Source organism: Ammospiza nelsoni, chromosome 9, assembly GCF_027579445.1.
Source record: "Ammospiza nelsoni isolate bAmmNel1 chromosome 9, bAmmNel1.pri, whole genome shotgun sequence".
Taxonomy (NCBI): domain Eukaryota; kingdom Metazoa; phylum Chordata; class Aves; order Passeriformes; family Passerellidae; genus Ammospiza; species Ammospiza nelsoni.
This window is the reverse complement of record NC_080641.1, coordinates 19,726,161-19,748,031: the sequence shown is the minus strand read 5'-3', so window position 1 is coordinate 19,748,031 and position 21,871 is coordinate 19,726,161. Positions and strand designations below refer to the sequence as shown.

The window sequence follows — 21,871 nt, the reverse complement described above, 5'->3', positions numbered from 1 at the left end:
ATGGCAAGAAGAAATGTCCTCATTACAGGTTGCTCCTCAGGAATTGGGCTGGCAATAGCTGTAAAAATGGCAAAAGATGAACAGAAAAGATTTAAAGGTAACAATCTATCTGTTCTTTATCTTTAAAAAAACATACTACTTGAGATGATGCTGGTTTTTTTCTCTGTGATTTAACAGGTGGTTGTATTCAGTTTGGTGACTTGTTTCTGGTTCATTTCCTCTTCTACTGTCAAGAAAATACAGCAAAAATATACTGATTTCTGTAAGCAGTTGATATTTCTGTACCTTTATTGGAATGGAACAACTATTGGAACTGAATAGTGTACACACATGCAATGAAAAAGGACAGTAGTAAAAACCAAATATCTGAAAATATTTTTAATATTATGCTGCTCTGGGTATACATTCAAAACTGTGATTAACTTTGCTTCTGGCTACTAAAATCTGTACATATACAGGCCCATGCCCATTTGAAGACCAAAATAATGAATTTAAGTAAACAGTCTGTAAATTTGCATTTTTTTCCTTAAAGCACATTTCATTATTCCAAGCCTGTGTAGGCAGGTGAACAAAAGGGCTGGGATTTGTCTTGTTGCTACAAAGCAGGGTATTTGCTGTGATTGAAAATGGATGGCAAGCTGAACACACCAATATGTGAAAATTCAGTCTCTCATACTTACAGTATTTTACTGCTAACTGACTGGATGCAGATCTAGAGCTTTCTGAGCAATTAGGCTACAATAAAAACTAATTTCAATTTTTAGAAGTAGCTTACAAAATCAAATTTTTTTGCAACCTAAGGAATTATGTCTTTTTAATAAAATGATGGTTGTCCTGCTAAATATTGTGGTGACTAAAAAAAAAAGGAAACCTGGAAGACAGAATTAGGTTTTGAGTACCTAAAAACAATTTAGTGGCATCATTTGATACCCATTTTTTAATATTTTGGTGACAGATCCTTTATATATCATATCTATATGTTCTTCATTATGAATAGCTTCTTCTTTTTAATTTCCTGAGGATTTCAGAACCAGACTGGGAAATTAGTGACAATATATGTTGAAAATAGAATCTTTTAGTTTTTATCTGTTGCTATCACTGATGTTAAGACCTGGATGTAAAAGCACTGTACTTTAACACCTCTCAGTAGGAGTGGTACAATAAAGATTTGATTTCTGGTGTGTTGCAGTGTTCGCCACAATGCGGAACCTGGCCAAGAAGGAGCCACTGGAGGCAGCTGCAGGTCACAGGCTGGGCAAAACCCTCGAGATTAAACAACTGGATGTCTGTGATGAACAGTCTATTAAAACCTGTGTGAACAGCATCCCTGACAGAAGGATTGATGTCCTGGGCAAGTACAGGATGTGTGTGCTATCGACAGATACCAGAGTTCTGCAAAACACTGTCTCAAATACCCTGGAGAAGTCTAATTAGTGTATTTTTTAAATTATCAAAGTAATAATAATTACATAGTATATTTGATTCAAGATTCTCAAGACTTCAAGCAGACATAAGTGGATTAAATCTCACCCTGCTCCCATGAAGTAGGGAAGCTGGTTTTCCCTGTTTACAAAGGAGAAATTTGATCACAGGGAAGTGTCTTGGATAAAACCATACATTTTTAGTAAATGTGAGAAATTTTCCCTAAACTGGCACCTTCATGAGCGAGACTTTCCACCCTATTGATGAAGCATAGCACCCTATTGATGAAGCATAGTTACAATGAAGGTAACCCTTGTCTGTACTAAGATAGCAACAGCATTGGGAATTAGCAAGTAAGCGAACAAATGCAAAAAAAAATTGGGATATTTCCATTTTGTATTGAGAATTGAAATTGTACTTTACAAATCATTCAGAAACAAGTGTTTTCATATCGTTTTGCTAAAAATAAATACTAGTATCTTAGTGGAAATGCTTACACCATCAGCTATTAAATCTTATCTACTTGGACATTATGGATCTGCCTTTTTTCTGATTAATTATTAAAGCAGTGCTTAACAAGTATTTCTGCAAAATTTATTACACTCTAATATGATGTACTGCTTCTAGAGCAGAATGCCAGTCCTGTCATCATTCCCCACTTACAAATATCCAGGAGGCAAATAAAAATCAATGGAATTGTGTTTGTTTATTTTGTTGGGGGATTACTTCCTCTTGAAGATACATGAATGTTATTAAAAGAAAAACCAGATCAAAATATGGCTTGGTCTGTCACTTTTTGAGGATTTCTATCAATTCCTATGGGTATTGACTATAGCTACCAATTCTCAATACTGAAAAAATACAAGTAATTCTTGACTCATTTTTCTGTAATCCCTTTATATTTTTTTGAAGAAGGACTATTGAGAAATGAATTAGTTAAAATGATAAATAACAGATAATTTCAATTTGATTAAAAGCACAATTAAAAAGAAAGACATATGGAAATGTCAAATGTACTTGGAACGCTCTAGTGACTAACATCTTTTAATCCTTTCTCTAAGGATTATTTAGGCTCATTTAATCCTTAATCCTCACATTCCTTTCAAATGCTTTCCAATAATGATTACAAGTTTATGTTTATGGATGTTTTTGCTTGCTGTTGTCTCCCATTTTGTGCAGTGAGCAATGCTGGAATGGGGCTCATTGGACCTATTGAATGTCAGAGCATTGAGGAAATGAAAACTGTGATGGACACCAACTTCTTTGGCCTGGTTCGGCTCCTCAAGGAGATCCTGCCTGACATGAAGAGGAGAAAGAGTGGGCATATAGTAATCATAAGCAGTGTTATGGGAATACAAGGTAAAGTTGGTTTTCCTCTTTACTTGAACTAAGAGTACAGTGTTAAAAATCCAAAGCTTTCCTCCTTTTAGGGAAAAAAAAAAAAAAAAGTAGGAGCTGGCATATCTGACTCTTGTGCTTTGTAATGCTGAAGGTCCAACTATAAAAAGTAGCAGGTGAGTTTTATGCATCCAGATACTGTGAGAGTACCCAGGTACTTTCACAACATTTTAGCAACAAAACCTGCAGGGTCTTTTTCTTTTAGAGTTTTAACTTAAACTCTACAATTTTTAAAAAATTTAGGTTGTATTTTTATTATCTGGAAAATAGGGCTTAGCCCTAAAGAGAAAATGACTTTTCTCTTTTCTCTTGGAAAAAATTAGGGGAACAGACAAACATGATTACTATGCTCTGCACAGATGTGATAGAATAAAATCCAATCCTGGACAACTGTACCACCTTTTTGTAAAGTTTCTCATCTCACAACACTTGAGAGTCAAATTTTAGTAGCAGATAATGATAGTCCTACTCTTGTGTCCCATCCTGTCTAGCTGGGTTTTTTTAGTTTTTTTTTATTACAGCTATGGCATTGGTCTTACATGGATTATTCTGCTGAGCCAAGGGTCCTCCATCAGTCTCCAAGAATTGGTGTTTTAATACAACACTTACCCTCCACCTCAATGGACTGATGTAGTGCTTTTTCTGAATCACTCATATGCAAGCTGGATTTCTTGCATAATTGTATCTCCTGCATTACACTCAGCCTCTGTTTTCATCTAGAGCCTATTAAAGTCTTGCTGATAAATAATGCAGATGGTATTATATTTACAGACACTTTCATATCTTAGACTACAAAATAACATCATCCAAGGAGACCACAGCATCAGCTAGGGGGAGGAAAAGCATTAGTCAAGCATCTTTGCTAGACTAAGCAATTTTGAGAACATTGCAAAAATTAGTATTTAGATTCAGTGTGCACAAGGATTTTTCTAATGTTTTTCCAGCATGACTGTAGAAATTTTGGGATGAGTTCTTAAAATCAAACTATTAGTATGTTGGATGAAATCACATTCTCAGGATGTTCTGTTTGTACCATCAGGTATCTTATTTAACGATGTTTATGCTGCATCTAAGTTTGCTGTGGAAGGATTCTGTGAAAGTTTAGCTATACAAGCACTCAAGTTCAAACTTCAGTAAGTATTGATCCACTGGTGTAAATGGCATTGATCCACTGGTGTAAATGATATTGATCCACTTGTGTCAATTGTATTTTAGATAGTTTAAAATATATTCAGAGGTAGGAAAAAAAATATTTAAAGCTTGCTGCTAAACAGATTGAGAAGCCCTTGAAAACTGCACATCACAAAAGGCATAGAAATGACCACACTCTTCACATTATATAAGCAAATAAAAAGATCTAGATGTTAGAATAAACATGTTCTCTTGAACAGTTAAAGGCTGTTTAGCTTTGGATAAAATACAGTTCACACAACACTTCTGAAAACAGATGCTTACATACAATATCACAGAAATAACATCATTGTGATTTTTCCCCTTAGAAAGGACAATGGCCTTCTCAGGCAATTCACAGATAAAAAAGTTCAAGGGCTCATCAGAGTGAGTGAGCAAGTGCAAATCCATGAGAATGTTACAGGGTGAGATACCTGTAATGAAGGAAGGTGGGAGGGAAGGGAGAAGTGTGATGTACTGTTCCTAATATTTTATATAGAATTTAGGAGACCAGTCCTGTTCATCATCTGTGGGACTTCAGGTTTGATTTATCACATGTATATTCACACTTATTTAATTCTGCCACTATTCTTTGTGCAAACTCCAATAACTGGTAAATATCCATTGCATCTCTGTGTGTCTGAGCATTTAGGCCTTGTTGAACAAAAGACAGCTGCTGTTGTGGAAATTCAGAGACAGAATTGATTCTGCATATTGCTTTGCAAAGTTGGGAGGGATTTAAAATAAATGTAATAATACATAATAATGTAATAATACATAATAATGATGTAATAATACATAATAATGATATACCACAATTCATAATGAAATTTCAAGAGTATAAGACACAGCAAAAAGGATGTTATAAAAGGAAGTATAAAAAGATTAATTCAAGGTCTAATGGGAAGAGTGATGGAAGAGAAAGGGCTTTAATTCCAGCAGTAGCTGGAATTCTGCTGTGAAGGTCAACAGCTTGATTTAGTTCTAAAGAAGAGCCTTTAGAACATCACCTGAAGAACTCAAGTCTAGTAAGAGACCCAATCCCAAAGAGTGTTTTGATAAACACAGTGGCTGGATGTTATTACTGCCTGAGAGAAGAATCAGGAAAAATCTGACCTGTAACTGTATTTCAGTGATTTGCTATAATACACTACTGGGCAAAAGAAAAACTTTCAGATTTGGCAGCAGCCAGAATCTGTGCACCCACAGTAAAAATCTCTGTATTGTATTTTATTATTATATAGTGGTGGAATCTTAAATTATGTAACACTAACACCTTAACAAAGAAAATCCATGTTTGGGCAATTCCCCCATCTCTTTCAGCTACCTCTAGTATTATCATGAGAAACAAAGAAACCTGTGCAGGATTTGGTTCAGGAAGTAATGAATTTTGTTACCATCCATTAATTCTTTTTCTTAATATCTGGTAAGTCCTTGTGAATAAATCACCCTTAGATTCCACAGCTGTGAGACAGCAGGTAACAACTGCACTCACTTATGTCATGAATTAAGTTACAGCACTTCTCTGAATATTAAGCTGTGCAGGTTTCTACTCCTGTTTGTGGGTGGGTAGGAGGAGCAGGACAGCAGTGATGCAGTAAGGATTGCCTGTACAGAAAGTGCTGTTGTTTTATACTGCTTGCTAGTGCAATTTGTCATGCTCCTTTTGGAGCAGGAATGAGGGATGTATTTTCCATGGAGAATAGTCACAGCCAGTTAACCTTTTTTTTTTTTTTGAACAGGTTAAGTTTGATTGAACCAGGCCCAGTGGTTACAGAATTTGAAAGAAAAGTTTTTGAAGATGGAATGAAAATGGATCTTTCAGCTGCAGATGAAGAAACAGCTGAGATGTTTACTAATATTTACCTTAAAAATTACAAACAAATTTTCCAGAGCCTGGGACAAAGTGCTGAAGATGTTGCAGAGGTAACTCATAAAAAAATCATGTTCTTTTCTTTGTTGTTTTTTTTTTTCCTTTGTATTTTATGAATGCAGTGGTTGATTGGTAGGTTTTTCTGGTAGAAGCATTCAATTTAATTAAATGTAATGTATGCAATTAAAAAGTTTTTTTTTAATTCAAAAGAATTTTCAGTCATTAAACAAAAGTCTACAAAATACTGAAAGAATGTTCATTTTGAAGTATTGAAGATAACTATGAATTGTAATTTCAATACCACTGAGATATTAGATGCCCTTTACATCCTCTGGTGAAGTCTGAATATTCTGCATTGTTCCCATACATCCACCCAGGGTTCCCAACCCTGGTTAAGCTCTATCCTTCCCATCTCACTCAGGATCCCTCCACTGAGGGAAGTTCACACAGCCACCCCAGGGCAACAAGGCACAATAAAAGAATCAAGGATGTTTCTGGTGCTTGGAGCTTCCTGCAGGAAGACAAGTTTAGGCAAGCTCTGGGAGGGGATGATGATTTCAGGAGTTTGCTGCTAAGGAATAGCTTCAGTGTCAATTGAAGATTCCCAGATCTTGCTGCAAAAGGCACTGTCCTGATCCTTTACCAGTGACCTGCAAAAGAGAGGATCTACCTAAAGTGGGCATATCAACCCACAATTGTCTGGAAGGCTACTCAGGATACTAAGTTGTCAGCTGCTATCACCATGGTATAGAGAAACAGAAATAAAAGAATAAATAAGAAATACTTCTTATGACCTTTGAATATTTCAAGAAGAATTTTAATGATGTTCTAATAAAACTATACACAGTGTTTTACATAATTCTAGCACTTTATTCTTCTACTTTTCCACTGAAAATTGGGTTTTTACTTTACTATCTTGGTAAAGGTTCTTTTAAAATTCTATTTCTCCTTTTTTACAGCACACAGTAAAGATAATTCTTGCGGAAAATCCACCTTTTCGCCATCAGACCAACACCTTGTATACTCCAATGACAACTTTGAAGTATGCAGATCCAAATGGAGATCTACCCATTGACATATTCTACAAAATGGTTTTTCAGCATGACAAAATCTTCAGTGCAAGTCTCAACTTCATCAAATTGCTAAGGTGGAGAAGCAGAAAGAGCTTTGACCTGGGAAAACCTTCACAATAAGAATGAGATTATATAGTGTAAATTGGAATTACTTGTTGTAGCTACTGATGACACAGTGTTATTCAAATGCCTTTGCTCTGTAATTATGAAAAGGCATGCAAGATATTTGTTTGAGCTTAGCTAAGATATTAATTTCAATGTGTATCTCTTGAATGTTACTGTTTGCAGAACCTTGCAATTAAAGTCCTCTAACTGTAGTTTTATTGTGTTTAGTGTTGCTTTTTCCAGAGATGTTTTCTTAGGAACAGGAACACTGACTGGTATTTGTGTATTCAATATTAACCTGACCTCCTTCACTTACTTGTATATAATACACACTGAGAGCTGTACAGCATGCAAATGATTTAGATTCTTAATATCATAAAAATGTTTTTACTTATTAGTATAAGTGAAGCAAAGTGAAAATTTTCCAGGATAGAAATCCATTTTAATTTAGGTGAAATGTACATTTTTGAGTTGAGTCTGTGGTTAGAAATCGTAGTTATTTAGCCAGACTGCAAGGCCTAAGCTCAGTGAAGTTACTTCAGCGAAGGACAGAGATAAAGGGGAGGAGACAGAAGATGATAGAGAGAGACAGGGACTGCTGTAAGGGCAAGTCAGCCTGACCTCGGAATTCTTTCTGATAAAAAGGAACTGGTGGTAAAAGTCACACGAAACCCATAAAAATGAATATGTATGAACCTATTGTGAAACTGTATGCATATGTATTTGAGAGGGGGATAAAAGGAGATCTGAAGTTCTCAGAGGTACGCATGCCTTTTGAGGAGAATTTTCTCCGCATGTGTCCGGTGCCGTAATAAACATACCGAGCTTTACAACTTTTATAAAGTTGTGAGGTTTCTTCTTTTCTCCGCAAAACAATAGAATTGGTACAGTAATCACTCAATCACACTGGCGTTCTCATTTCCAAAGTCAAATCTATTTATCAGCAATGTAAGAGAAAGTCTTATCAATCTTAAAGTGTAACTAGTAGAATATTTATTGTTCATATATAACATTCTGAATGCTTGCTTTATATGCAATGGTTGCTAGCATATTGCACTTAGTGAATGATAAAATGTTTTTTTAAAGCATCCTAAAATAAAATATCTTGTTACTGTCTGGGAACTACATTTTGAAAACAAAGTATTGTCAGTAATAAGCAATCTCAATCCACTCAATGCCTTCAGTACTTTCGGTGTCTGACACAGAACCCTCCTGTTCCAAGCTATCCTAGTAAGTATGTGTTAAACCAAAATTCTCTCATGGAGATCAGGTCTTTTCCCTTGGTTGTTGTCAGCCGAGTCCTCCCAGCGGCCGAGGCCGAGCAGGGACCGTGGCTGCAGGGCTGCTCCCGCTGCTGCCCGGGGCATTCCCGTGCCCTGACCCCGGCCCGCCTCTGCCCGCGGAGGCACAGGCCGGGTGTCCCTGGGCCCTGCGGGCTTTGGCTCCTCGGCACACGGCAGCAGCCGCCCCTGGCTCACCCACAGAGCCCAGCGCAGCTCCCTCCCATGCCGGAGCTGTCCTTCTCTTTCCCCAGTACTGTCTCACAGAGCCAGAATCGAATTCCATGCTGGGACTTGTAGCAGCCCCGCCCTGCCCTGCCTCTCCAAGAGGAGCTTAAAGCTCCTGCAGGTACCAAGCACTGCGGCTAACGCAGGGCTCGAATGCAGGGCTCGCTGTGCAGCTGTGACCCTTTTGGTGGGGTTCAGGGGCATGCAGGGACCTCCCTGGGGCGGCAGGCCGGGGACTGAGGGGACAAGAGCGTCCGCAGCAGCCGCTCTGCACAACTGGAGGCCCCAGGCAGTTCCTAACTCACACCTCCTGGAAAACACCGGGTGCCCGGAGCCCAGCAGAGGTGGAACAGCAGCGAGGCTGAAAGGAGAAAGCGGGAATTGAAGGACAGCAGAGTGCTGGTGGGGCTGAAGGGAGCCTGGCGAATCCCCGCTCTGCAGGCCGAGATCTCCTCGGCACCTGCTGAGGGCCAGCACCGGGAACGGGACTGAGACATGCACAGAAGGGCTGGGCCTGCCGGGAGCCCCACGGTGCCGCTCAGCTGTGGCTGTCTCTGGCCTGCAGCTCGGGCTGGGCTGCATTCCCGGGCACTTTTTTCCCTTTGCAAGGCAAGACCAGGAATGTGGGTTTAATGAGCCTTCCACAAATACTATCGTGGTCTGGCTAATTCTGTCTCATACAGCCATCGCACAACTGGTTATGGAGCGAAAGCATAAAATAGAGTGTAATAGATGGCTGCCGAGGAAAACTAGCCCTGCCTGCAAATCGTGAATTAACTGCGGATGAAGCACCGAGCCTGTCGTGGTTCGGGGACAAGCCCGGCGGGGCTGTCGGATCCCCTGCCACTGCCGGAGCCGAGGGGAAGGGCAGGGGGCTGGGTGGGGCCCGGGGGCAGCTCCTGGCGCAGGGGGCGGCTGAGGGACCCCTCACTGCCGCCGCTGCCGCCCGCACGTGGCACCGAGGCCTTTCCGGCGCTCCCGGCGGCGGAAGCTGTTCCGGCTTCCGGCGGAAGCGCCGTCCCTCGCAGGTTGAGCCGGAGTCGGAGCGTTTCCGCCTCGCGGCCGCCGCACGCCCGGGGCCAGCCGAGCCCAGCCGAGCCGCGCCGCGCGCGGGGCGTTCCGCCGCTCGCCTCCGCTCAGACCGGTCTTAAGGCAGCGGCGCCGGCGGCCGAAGGATGTGGCGGAGGCGGCAGTGGCAGGCGCCGCGGCCGAGGGAGCCCTGAGCCCGAGCAGCGCTTCCCGGCCCCGCGACCCCCCGGCCCGGCAGCGACCCTCGGCCCGGCCCCCGCCGTCCCCCGCCCCTCGGCGACGTCGCCCACCGCGGCCCCGCCCGCCCCCACCGGGTCCCCGCGCCCTGGAGCCCCGCGCGGGCGCTGAGCGCAGCCCGTGAGCCGAGCGCAGCCAGGATGGCCTCGTCGTCCGGCAACGACGACGACCTCACCATCCCCAGGGCTGCCATCAACAAGATGATCAAAGAGACGCTGCCCAACGTCCGCGTGGCGAACGACGCCCGGGAGCTGGTGGTCAACTGCTGCACCGAGTTCATCCACCTCATCTCCTCCGAGGCCAACGAGATCTGCAACAAATCGGAGAAGAAAACTATCTCCCCGGAACACGTCATACAAGGTGAGCAGCCGCGGCCGCCGTGCCGGGTCGGGCACCTGTGAGCCGCTCCTGTCCCGCACCGCTTTTTGCTCTCCGCTTGCCTGTAGCTACGTAGGACACAAAGGCAGGGCTGGTGAGGGTGTGGAGGAGAAGCGTGTGCTGTCCGGCTGGCCAGGCGCTCTGTAGGAGAGGCTGTCTTTGTGTGGTTAGAGAGGCTGCTGGCTGTGCTCAGGACAGTTTCGTGCTTCAGAGAACCTGCGGTGCTGTGAGTGAAGTCACCAAATCTCTTCCTAGTACCTATGAAACGAGGTCTGCTTTTTCGAATGGAGACCTCGTGTTTTAAGAATTTGAATGTAGTAAATGTCTTTGTAGTCGGAGATTGGTTATGTGGGGCCCAGGCTTTATTCCATGGTAGTGTTGTCTGAAATCTCTAAAGAGTATATTTCTTTAGGGCTGTCCTTACAGTCTCATTGTTTAATGTTGGATCTTCGTATCTGTTGCAGAAAGCATTTAAACGTGACCTCTGCCCTTGTATCTTTCTGTGCTGTTGACTTGCACTTCTGCTTGCTTGAATAAAAGGCGAGTTCTCTCTCTGTGTCGTTTGTTTTTCTTTAAATTCTGTCGCAAATAAGGAGTTTTCTTGCCTCATCCTGAAGTCTGCATTAGGCATAGTTTTTTGTTAGAACTCATTTGCTTTGCTTCTTAAGCCGGGGTTGTTGATACTGGTGTTTGCTGCAAGCACATTTATAGCAGCAGTAGTGAAAGAGTACTTTACTCGGCTACCTAGTAGAGATATTAACAGCAGCATTTGTAGTACAGCTATTTTCAGGGCTGTGATGGTATCAAGTTAATTTAAAAAATGTTGTGGTTGTATGATTTTTTAAAGTAATATTTGCTGTTTAAGCAAAAAAGAAAATCGGTTCGCTTGAAATTTATTAACTTGCTCACCAGAAGAGGTTCAAGTATTTAACTGGGTCATGAACTGCAAAAGAAAATACGTAGCATGTACGAGCTTTAATGTTAGATGAAATGCACGTAAGCTTTCAAGTTTAGTAAAGTAGCTCCATCACAGAAGCCTAGGATGTAAAGTAAAACCTGTGCTTGCACATGGAAGCATTCTTTAGGTGTGATGCTCTTTAATGCATGGGTAGTTTTTTCAAGTCACCGCAAAAAACGTTTGAATTTAGTTCTTAACACAGGCATATACATGATCTTTAAGATTAAGGGCAGTAAAGGATTTATGTATGAAAGTATTTTGTACCCCGTAGTGGTGGTCTGTAGAAAAAAATTCACCTATTTCTGTCCTAGGCTTAGTCTGGGATTTTTGGAGAACAAATTGAAACTAAAGTGGATGTGCATAACATCAGCAGATGGTCCCATGCCAAGTATTTTGCTGGGTTCTATGTCCTTGTGTTATCACATCTTAGGGTTAGAAAAAGTTATTTTCAAATTAAATCTATACTTTGTAGTAAATTATTGCAATGTATCAATTTTTGTAATGTTATAGAGATGGAATGGATTTTCTGCTGTGCTTATGTTTAAGGAAACTGTAATTGCTATTAGCTCCTTTCAGATACTGGCAGATGATCCCTCTGTGAGGTTTGAGGGCTTTGTCTGCCAGTTTGGAAACAGTGATTGTGTATATAGGTAGAGTATTTCAGCATTTTCATCCATCTTCATACATTCTAGATAGTTGCTATTTTGAATGCCTCTTTATGCAGCAGCCTCACGACAATGATGGAACAAATGAGGCAATTGAAATCTGTTGGTTGTGGTCTCCCATGTATCTTTTTCCTTCTGAATGCTTAGAATCGATGAGGCTAATGGCCACACCGGTCCAGCCTAAGCACAAGGTGCTGCTCAGAGGAGGCTTTTGGTACTCTCTGAGAGCTGGATCTGGCATTGCAGATACAAGTGACCCTGTGGCTTTTGAGAATTTAGGGCAGAGCAGGGCTTCCTCTCAGGTGAGTTTGCTGGCTGACTGGGGCTGTAAACAAGAAGTTCCTAGATTGGGAGCAAGAAGCAGGAAGGGTGTTTTGCTGGGCCAGAAGAGGGGGAAGAGGCTCTGCAGCTGGTGACACTGCCACTGGACTGTGGAGGTGAGGTGAAGCTGCCCTTGGTCACTGTGCTGAGGTGTTTGGCACAGTGGTGCTTGAGACGCCCCTTCCTTTGCTGCCCTGTTAAAGTGCTTGTGTGGCCCTGTGCTGAGCAGGAGCTCTCTCCACCCTTGGGTTATACCTCAGATAGATGAGGTGCTTGCTTGTTGTTGTGTGGTGGCACTGGCCCAGTGCTGTCAACAGCCTAGGGAAGGGAAAGCAGAGGCTTCTTGCATCCCATTAGAGATCTGATTTGATAGATGCTCTCAGACTATGCCTACACTCACTGCTGGTAACAAAATGCAAGACGGCTTTCTTGGAGAATACCCAAAAGCATCAAGACTATGTAATAGTTGTAAGTGGAGATCTCCACGTTTGTTGTTGAGTTCCACCATCAGGAACCCAGCTGTGAATCTGCAGGTCAGGAAAGCAAATGAATGTTCTTCCATCCTGGAACAGAAAATGGAATCATTTGAGTGTTATGACTTGTGACAAAGCAGGCTTTTTCGGAGAAATGCAGTTTTCATTGAATTCTGAAAATGATGACTTGTAAAATCACCTTTTTTATGAAGTTGGTTACTTTGATTACTTGGTCTACATGGAATTGTCATGCAGTAAGGCAGGCTGTGGATTGATGTCAAATCTTGTCTCTTCTTTTAATGGACTGTTAGGATACTGACAGTGTATGTATTAGCACTTGATTTTAAGAGTCTCACATGACTGTTCATGTTTGGGATTTTATTTTGGAAGTTCTTTTTTTCTTTGAAAGGAGCAAAAAATTTAAAAGTCTCAGATATTAATGACTTGATTTTATAAAAGAAAAGTAGTACTAACTATGTGTCACTGATTACTCAGAGACCTGCACCTTCATGCCGTCATTAAGAGTAGGAGGAAACTGGGGAAGGGATAATTGGGATCTGGTGTTTGTAAATATGAGTTGTGTTATCCCCCTCAAATGCTATGTTTTGGAATTCAACTGTTTACATCTGGTGGGATAATTATAGTCTCAGGAAGATACTGAACTTTCAGCAATCTGGGTAGGATGGTATGTTTTAGACTCAAAAAATAAAAAGGCTTTGAGTTTTGATGAAATAGCAGCTCTGATAGAGTAGTAATCACTTGTCCCACATTTTAGCACCATGCTGGTATAAAGGGATTCATATTCCTTCCATTCATATGATTCTTATGTGTTCTGTAAGCTTTGGTGTGCTTCAGGAAGATGGTAAGCTTTGTAAGTTGTTTCACAGGCAGTAGAATTTTGATGCAGTAGATTTATGATGCATAAATCATAATCATTTATGGTTCTTCATAGCTTTCTTATATTTAATAGTTGTAAAAATCTGTCTTGGCTGTATCACATGGGGGGTTTGAATTTTATTTTTGTGTCTGTGCTATATTCAATTCACAATTGTAAGTTCTTTCCATTAATTTATTTTCTTTTAAAGACCATGTAAAATTTCTGTAAAAACCCAGCTTGCTGTTAACTTCAGACTCAGCAGTTGCTCATACTCTGATGCAGCAGATTGCCAAGCTTGGTCTTTAGACAAACACCTCTGGTTTTGCTGTGATGGTTTGTCTTAGTGATGTTAGACTTGTAGATTTCTTCAGTTTGGTTAAAAAAGTATGACTTAAAGAAGTTTACTGTATATACTGTTTACATTTTAAAATTGAATGAGTTCTTAAATATGTGTAAACTATTATGATAACCAGTTCTGGACTGTGAGACATGGATTTGCCTCCTTTGTGCTGAGGCTGGATGAAACAAGTTTCTGAAGTTTTTTGGTAATTCTCCTAGAAACTGTGGGCTAATTGGAAGAAGTGTTTCCAGTGTCTGTGTGTGGGCTGAGGCTGAACTGGCATACTGTCTCTGAAGTAATTTGATTATCTCTAAATCAGTTAAATGAGTTTGCCTTTTAACTTTTTTTTTTTTTTTTTTTTTTTTTAAGAAATAAGTATGATGTGAATTTCTTTGCCAGGTATTCCCTGTAAAAGGGAAGGCAGTGCTGTGTGACTAGAGGGCAGCACCCACAGCCCTGTTGAAGAACACAGTGTGTGAGTTGTCTGCCTTAGTCCAAGCTGGAAGCTGAAAACTTAAGAGAACGCCTTTGGGTTATTGTTTAGATTATGGTACCATGATGTGCTGCTGTAGTTATGGCTAGGAAAATGTTGCTTACAAAACTGGTGTTAGAATATTGTCTGAGTTACTGTAAGAAAGATCTTGTTTGTAACAAGTTGTTGGTTGCTGTTGTGCAGTTTAGTGCTATTTCTTAGCTTGTCACAAAAGTTTGAAATTAAGGTAAAGGTTAAAGCAACTCTTGTATTGTAAACTCTGAATTGTGTAAATGCTGGAAATTAACCATGTTTTTTATTAAACTGATACTTGTTTCTAGTAGAATTGGTGTTTATGTAATGTTTCCCGTATATTCTGTAATAGGTTCACATTGGGTGTGTGTGGAGGCATGTCATAGTAAATGATGCATGAGGAAACTGCCTTTTGTCACATGTGCTACCTGGGTTTTTATAATCCTTTCCATTACCTTTGCATTCTTTAAAAAACTGTTGTTGCAGGATATAGCTGCTTTTCCGATTTCTTTGGGCAGATAAAAGTGCAAGATTTTAGCTTCTGAATACATTTTAATGTGGAGATAAATAGAAGGGGTTCTGTTGAGAAATAAAACAATAAAGAGCTTATACATAACTTTATATAGCTTTATATGTGTGAACTATGCATTTTATATAGAAGAATTTAGATGCTAAAAGACAAAAGTTAAAATTCGGCAACCCAACATAATATTATTTATTTCTGCCTTTTTGAAGGATCTGTGATCACTTTACACGCATCACTTCTGCTCTGTTATAGGTTGCTAATTTACCTTCTACTGAAGACTTACAAACCTGGAAAGGTAGAATCTCTGAGAGAAAATTCAGATAGAAATTCAGTTAGGAAGGACTTCTTAACTGTATAAATGTTGTCGATTCTGATATAAAAGATGGGAAAAAGAGGTCTTTTGGAGAAAAATGCTTGTCTCTAGCACAGTGGATCTGAAAGCCCTGAATCCTCTGCAAGTACAAGCTTATTTGGTTGTACTTGACAAACCTTAATTTTTTTAGCCTAAAAACATGTATTCCTACAGGACATAGCAGAAGAGAGAGGGAAAATAGCTGTCAGATCTTTTTAAGAATAGACATAAGTGATTACTGCTCTATCAGAGCTGCTGTTTCATCAAAACTCAAAGCCTTTTTATTTTTTCAGTCTTAAGCATACCATCCTACCCAGATAACTGAAAATTTACTATCTTCCTGAGGCTAGAATTATCCCACCAAATGTTTGTCACCAGATGATAGGAAAGTTACCAAATGTTTTGCTTTTTTTGTTGTTTTAACTAAACAAATCAATATCTATTATCAGAAACTTTGTAAAAGGTAAACAATGTCTTTTCTCCTCTTTTTTTGTTTCTTTCTAGCGCTAGAAAGTTTGGGGTTTGGCTCCTATATCAGTGAAGTCAAAGAAGTCTTACAAGAATGCAAAACAGTAGCACTAAAGAGAAGAAAGGCCAGTTCACGCTTGGAGAACCTCGGCATTCCGGAAGAAGAGCTACTAAGGCAGCAACAGGAATTATTTGCACAAGTAAGTGAAGCAATACTTGTCCTGATGGGGTTGGCATAATTCATGCTGCAGGTCTAGGGCCACACAAACGTGTGCACACCTCAAGAAGTATCCCCTTCCTTGGGAACTGATGTGGCATCTAAGATGCTATTGACCGTGGCCTGCTTGAATTGGCGAATCTGAAGTTACCAAATAAGAGGCTGCTACTTGATATTTCTGTGATTTGACATACAGGACTTTGTATGGGAACATATTTCATATTCTAGCTTTAAAAAGCATGGGGGTTTGCTGCTACTTGAGTATTTCCAGTCTATCATGGAGAATACATTAAGAATTAGTTGATGAAGTGAAAGACTAACAGCTGGTTTCTAGGAAATGACCTGTTTTGAAGCATTCAAAAGTGAAAATAGCTTTTCTGTTTCTGACCATCAGTGCACAAATGTTATTTCTTTTACTTGGAAAGAAACTTTATTCTTGGCAAGACTATAATTGAGTGAATTCATGCATAAATTTTTAAAGAGGCCATTGAGGCATGGAAAAAGCATTTGCCTGCAAATAGTGTACTCACATACACACACACACACACCCACTCACTCTGCTTCATCCCAGCCTTATCCCCCTCCATCTTTCCCAGATAGTCTATCATCTCCCAGTTTGACTAAAATCTTATTTTATTTATTTCTCTTTCCACCATCTTTCTCTCGACTACTCTTAGTTTGACAAGACCATTGTCTAAACAAAGAGCTTGGAAAATTATCTGGTATTGCTCTTTTCTCTTAACCAAGGCCAGAGTCTTATTTTCTCACTTTGCTTACTCTGATTTCCTCTGATGGAAATGCTTATTCAGTTAATGTCTGATTACTGTGACCTTCTCTCCCCTCTGCAATACTTTTATCTTGCTGAGACTGTTGTTTTTCATCTCATGACATGCCAACTACTTTAATCTTTATTGCATGATGAATTTTAAGGCATTTAAAATTTCAGCATAGCATGTAGCTATTGCAGTGAACTAGTTATGATCAAGTCACATGTACCTAACTCTTGTTTGACTGTACTAAATTAGAAGGACCATTATGACTGCTTCTGGATTTTGGACAAGATTTACAAATAGGCATTGTGTACCTATTTGATACCTGTTTTTTACGTACTATTTTGTGCAAGTAACTCAGCGTGATACACCTTGGTTTTGCTGCTTTTTTATTTTGTGTATTAAGGGTATCACTGAAAAAAATAAATTAAAAAAAATTTCTGAAACCTCTTAATGCAAGCCACACTTCATCTAAGGAATAACAACTTGAAGAATATTCTTTTAAAATTCTGTTACTGTGCCTTAATTTCTAATTTAAGACAGTGCACGCCAGTTTGACGAGATTGTATGAATGCTTTTTAAAAATAGTATTTGGTAATATGGAAAATGTTTGCTTAGATTCAAGGATGACAGTCTCATTTTTCAAAAATAGTAGCTATAAGGTGCTGTTGGAGGTACTGTAATTAGTCTTAAAAATAGTTACACGCATGCATGCTTATTTATTTGTGTTAATCTTTTTAATGTTCTAGAGCATGACACTAATGCTGACTTCTTGCTCTATTTTGAAAATACCTGTTGTTATGAATATTTGACCCCTCTAGCTTGGATGATTGTAAATATTTGAAGTCAGGGAATGTCTAATACCAATATTCATGTGTAAGTTTTTGTGCAAGACAAGGGTCTTCACGGGTTTGGGGTTTTTTTGGGGCTTCCTCACTGGCATTGTGCAGTAAATGAGTTAAGTTTACCAGATGCTATAGAGCTTCTTGGTCATTCCAGCTCAATGGAATTCTCAGTATGTGGGTTTTTTCTCTCTTGCCGTTTCTGCAATGGTGAAGTGTTGTCATTACAGATGTGGCTGTGAGGGTGGGCACTGACAGAGTGATGCATCCCGTGTGAGGCGCTGAGCTCTGTTTGCTGGAGCCTGCACATGTGTCAGCTCTCGGAGTGTGCAGTAACCTTCGCTGCACCGGCTCAGTAGGGAGCCCCCTCCTGGCTGATAAAATGTGTGCCTTCCTACGTGGACAGATGCTGCTGCCTTTCCTTTGAAACTTTATGACATCTTAAATTGTGTTCCACCCTTGTAACTGTGCTACCACTTGAAGTTTGAAATACTGAAAAGTTTTCATGAGAAGAGGTTCTACTTCTGTATTTTTTTACTGCCAGAACAGAGGAAAATGTGACACTTTGTAATAAAAAGGGAACACTCGCCTTTTTTTCACATTGCTAACTTGACAAACAGGGTTTGATTGTTTTCCAGACGTTATCTTTTGGCATCTTATAGTTTGCAAAACTGAAAAAAATTTGATACTTTGGAAAAAAAATGGGAAAATTCAGTGAGTGCAGTAGGATTAGAAAGGAGATTATAATAGTCTTCGTGATAACTTGTAAAAGTAGAAGAGTAATTTTTCATTTTGAGAACATTTTCTTAATGGTCACCCAAAATAGAAATTGAAGTTGTAACTGTAACACAATTAATTAGTATATTGCTGAAATCAACAGGAGTTACCAAAAAACAAGTGAAAACCCTGGACAGAAAAATCAAGATTCATCAGCTGAACTATTTGAAATGTTTTGGTAGAATCTTTTTTATTTTTCATAGAAGTCTGTACTTTTCTGTAGCAAAGCCATCCTCAGCTGTCATACCTGAACCTGAGAAGACCGTGCCTTGCTCTGTTTTGCAAAGATTGCTTAGCAAAGTAAGATAATGGCTTGCTTTGTTTCTGTGATAATGTGTGTCTCTGTGGTTCAGTTGGATGATTTCATAATTGGAAGTTTTGGTATTTGTAATCAACAAAGCAATGCTGTTCTCATTTCTGAACTGTGATTAAATGTTAAGATCTCTTGGAACTGATGTCTAAAGTTTCCTTTGCTTAGCCTCAGTTAAATTTTTCATTAGTTAGTGGTTCAGCACAGTTGTTACAGTGGACCTTAAGTACACTAGTTTCTGTCTGTTGTTTTTGTAAGTGTAAGGCCTCAAAATAGTGGTGTCTTCAGAGGGAGAGAGAGTATAGCTAAACTTCTTGGTACAAATTATTAAGGTACTTCTCAATGTGGTTTTGCATATGTAGTTAATAAAGAAATATATTTTAAAAGGAATCTGCAGGTACAGATAAAAATGTGTTGAAAGAGAATCTGTTCTAGAGATTCTTCATGAGCTATGTATGGCCTTAACAATTAAATTCGTGTCTCTAGGCTAGACAACAGCAAGCAGAACTGGCACAGCAGGAATGGCTACAGATGCAACAAGCAGCTCAACAGGCACAGCTCGCTGCTGCCTCTGCCAGTGCATCCAATCAGGCAGGATCTTCTCAGGATGAAGATGATGAAGATGATATCTGAAAATCACCAGCTGAGTTGTCTTACTAAGAAATACTTTTCCTGCACAATGAAAACAGTGAAATGAATGCTTACCTGTAAGTTTGTATGCATCGTGGACTGGCAGTTGGTATTCTAGGGGTGTCTGCTGTTGTGTGCTGTACATGTATAAACTGTCTTTTTTGAACTCTTGAAGATTTAAGGTTCAGTATCATATCAACTTTGGATTTTTAATGGTGTATATGGAAATTTTAGATAGCAGTGCGTCATTTATTTGATCAATAAACAGTGTTACAATAAACAACATGTTTATAAAATATAGTGAGATTTATACAAAAAGCTCTAAATCCACATTTGCATTTCTTCCCTTTTAACTAAACTATGAAATCTTACTTAGAATTTTTAATTGTTTTTTGGGGGAGTGGTACAGTAGACATAATCTGTTAACATGAAAAAAAAAGTAGAGTTCAGCATAGAAGAGTCTGAATTCTTAGTTCTTTTTAAAATGAGGATGTATATGGCAATAAATATTATATATGCTCGAATACCACACTTGTTAAAATTTGAAAATTATACATTTTCACCAAGCTAGGAAAAGGTATGTTTAATAGGAGTTGTACAAATTCAGTCTTTTTTTTTGTATAGGGGTGAAAAAAAATAAACCCATGGTTTTATTATGACATCCTTTTGACAGTCCTAACTGAGTATTTCACTTCAAAGGCTGCCTGGTTTGAAGAACTAACTCTTCTTTTACTTCACTCCAGTTTAATGTTAACTGTTGTTGATGGTATTTTGTAGTCCAGATTTATTCATATTGTTGAAATATAAAGCTGGAACTTAAAGAAACAAAATTGTTTTCTGCTGATGTGACAGGGAGTGATTACGTATTTAAGACCAAGAGGGCAAAAGCTGACCCTAACAGCATGTTTGTCAAAAAAGAGAGAATTTATTTAACCTTGATTAGTCATTGTCAGCATAATGCTAACATTCTCCAGACTAGATTGCCACTGGATTACTAAGATACCTTGTTGAGAGACAACATTTTCTTCACTCAAATTGGTTTGTAGGTAAGTCCAGGTTTCTGATAAATTGTTCCCCAAGAGTGATCAGCAGCAATACATGAAACAGAAATGATATACTTGTCCTTTTGATAGTTCTGTTGATTTAATGGATGAGCAGCTGTCCTTTGTGTTGAAATAAAGCACAGTAGTGTCCATTGCTGAGTTTTAATGTGTTACTTGAAGTAATACTGGCATATCTTGTGGTACACTAATCTGAGCAGACTAGAAAAGCCACTTGCATGCTGCTGTAGTTGACCTCATAGCTCTCAGACAATGGGGATGGTTTTACCAAGCGATGTCCTCGTGAGTTGCTCTAGTTGGAATTCTTGAGGAGGGCTGCAGCAGTCTGTTTACATCAGGATGCAAACAGCAAATGGTGGGCCCGTTTTTACAAAAAGATCTGAACAAGATACAATTGGCATGTATTCAGATCTCAGTCACATAGTGACTTTTGATTTAAATTTGAGAGGTTTTAAGTTGCATATTGAATAAATGTGAACGTGTCTTTAAAAGCAGTAATGCAGTTAAAATTCAGAAGAGTATTTGTTTGAATGTTTCAGTTTAAAAAAGAAAAAAAAAACAACAACTTTCCTGGATACCAGATAAAATGTTAGGCAAGGTTTGACTGAGGAAGTGGTTTTCTGTAAAGGTTTAAGTACCAAAGGTAGAAAATCTAGTCTAGTGATACAATGTTAATGTGCAGTGTTGGCTTTTCTAATTTGTACTGTAACACCTTCACACTTTCTATTTTAAATGAGTCTTTTCCTTCTAAATAATACTAGGTATATTTTCACACCTTTCTTTTCTGATGCAGAAATCAGGTTAACATTTTACTGCATCTGGTATGTATGGTGTAATGTTTGAATTTTTGTGACCTTTCTTTTTGGACATTCTTGTGCTTTTTCATATGCTGTATTCTTCAAGCAATAAAATTCTGATGTGTTTTTATAAAATTGCTTTTATATTTAATGAACAGTCTGTCTTCTTCATTTCCTTTATAAACAAGAAAAAGACTTCTGAAGCCCTGTTTTTATTTTGGCTTACTGGACACTTTTTGTGACCTGACATCTTTACAGCCAGAGTGATGTTGGATTGGATTGCTGTGCACTGGGGTTGTTATTGCTTGCAAACAACATATCTGGGCTTGACCTGCTCTCTTTCCTCTTGGGAATTGCATTTAGTATTTATGTATTTTTATAACTTGACATTCTGCACCTGAGAGCTGCACAGAAGCTGCTGTAGATTGTGTACCAGCTGCTGAAATGCTTTCATAAAGTGAAAGGCTACAGGCAGAGGCTGAGGTAGTAAGAATTTCATGTAGTCATGATTAGAGATTACTTATTCAGCCATTCTTCCCCAAGTATGAAAATAAACTCTGGCACTTTCAGGAAAATCTTCACTGGTGTTTCAACAAACAAATTTTGTATTACTTTGCTGTTGTGCTTCCATGCAGGAGCTGCTCAGTGAAGACAGATTTCTGAATTTATGGTACCCCTGATGATTTTGGTACACCAGGTACATAGAGCATAAAGTTTGGTTAGTGAACTGTATTGTTGCTTTGTCTCACAAGAAACATGTATAAGGATGTGTCTGTTTCTTAAATATTG

At 39.3% G+C, this 21,871-nt stretch overlaps 2 protein-coding genes across 2 annotated transcripts; both read left to right on the top strand.

Annotated features, from left to right (window-relative positions):
* LOC132077131 (retinol dehydrogenase 8-like) lies at positions 1-7,171 on the top strand. The gene is made up of 6 exons (XM_059478620.1): positions 1-97; positions 1,190-1,351; positions 2,602-2,781; positions 3,860-3,953; positions 5,733-5,916; positions 6,823-7,171. Exons 1-6 carry the CDS (start codon positions 1-3, stop codon positions 7,054-7,056), a joined length of 951 nt encoding a protein of 316 aa, XP_059334603.1. The 3' UTR covers positions 7,057-7,171.
* Positions 7,172-9,590: 2,419 nt separating this feature from the next.
* Positions 9,591-21,217, top strand: DR1 (down-regulator of transcription 1). The gene is made up of 3 exons (XM_059478244.1): positions 9,591-10,175; positions 15,715-15,878; positions 19,081-21,217. The coding sequence occupies exons 1-3, from the start codon at positions 9,956-9,958 to the stop codon at positions 19,225-19,227; spliced, it is 531 nt and encodes a 176-aa protein (XP_059334227.1). The 5' UTR covers positions 9,591-9,955; the 3' UTR covers positions 19,228-21,217.
* The last annotated feature ends 654 nt before the right edge of the window (positions 21,218-21,871 follow it).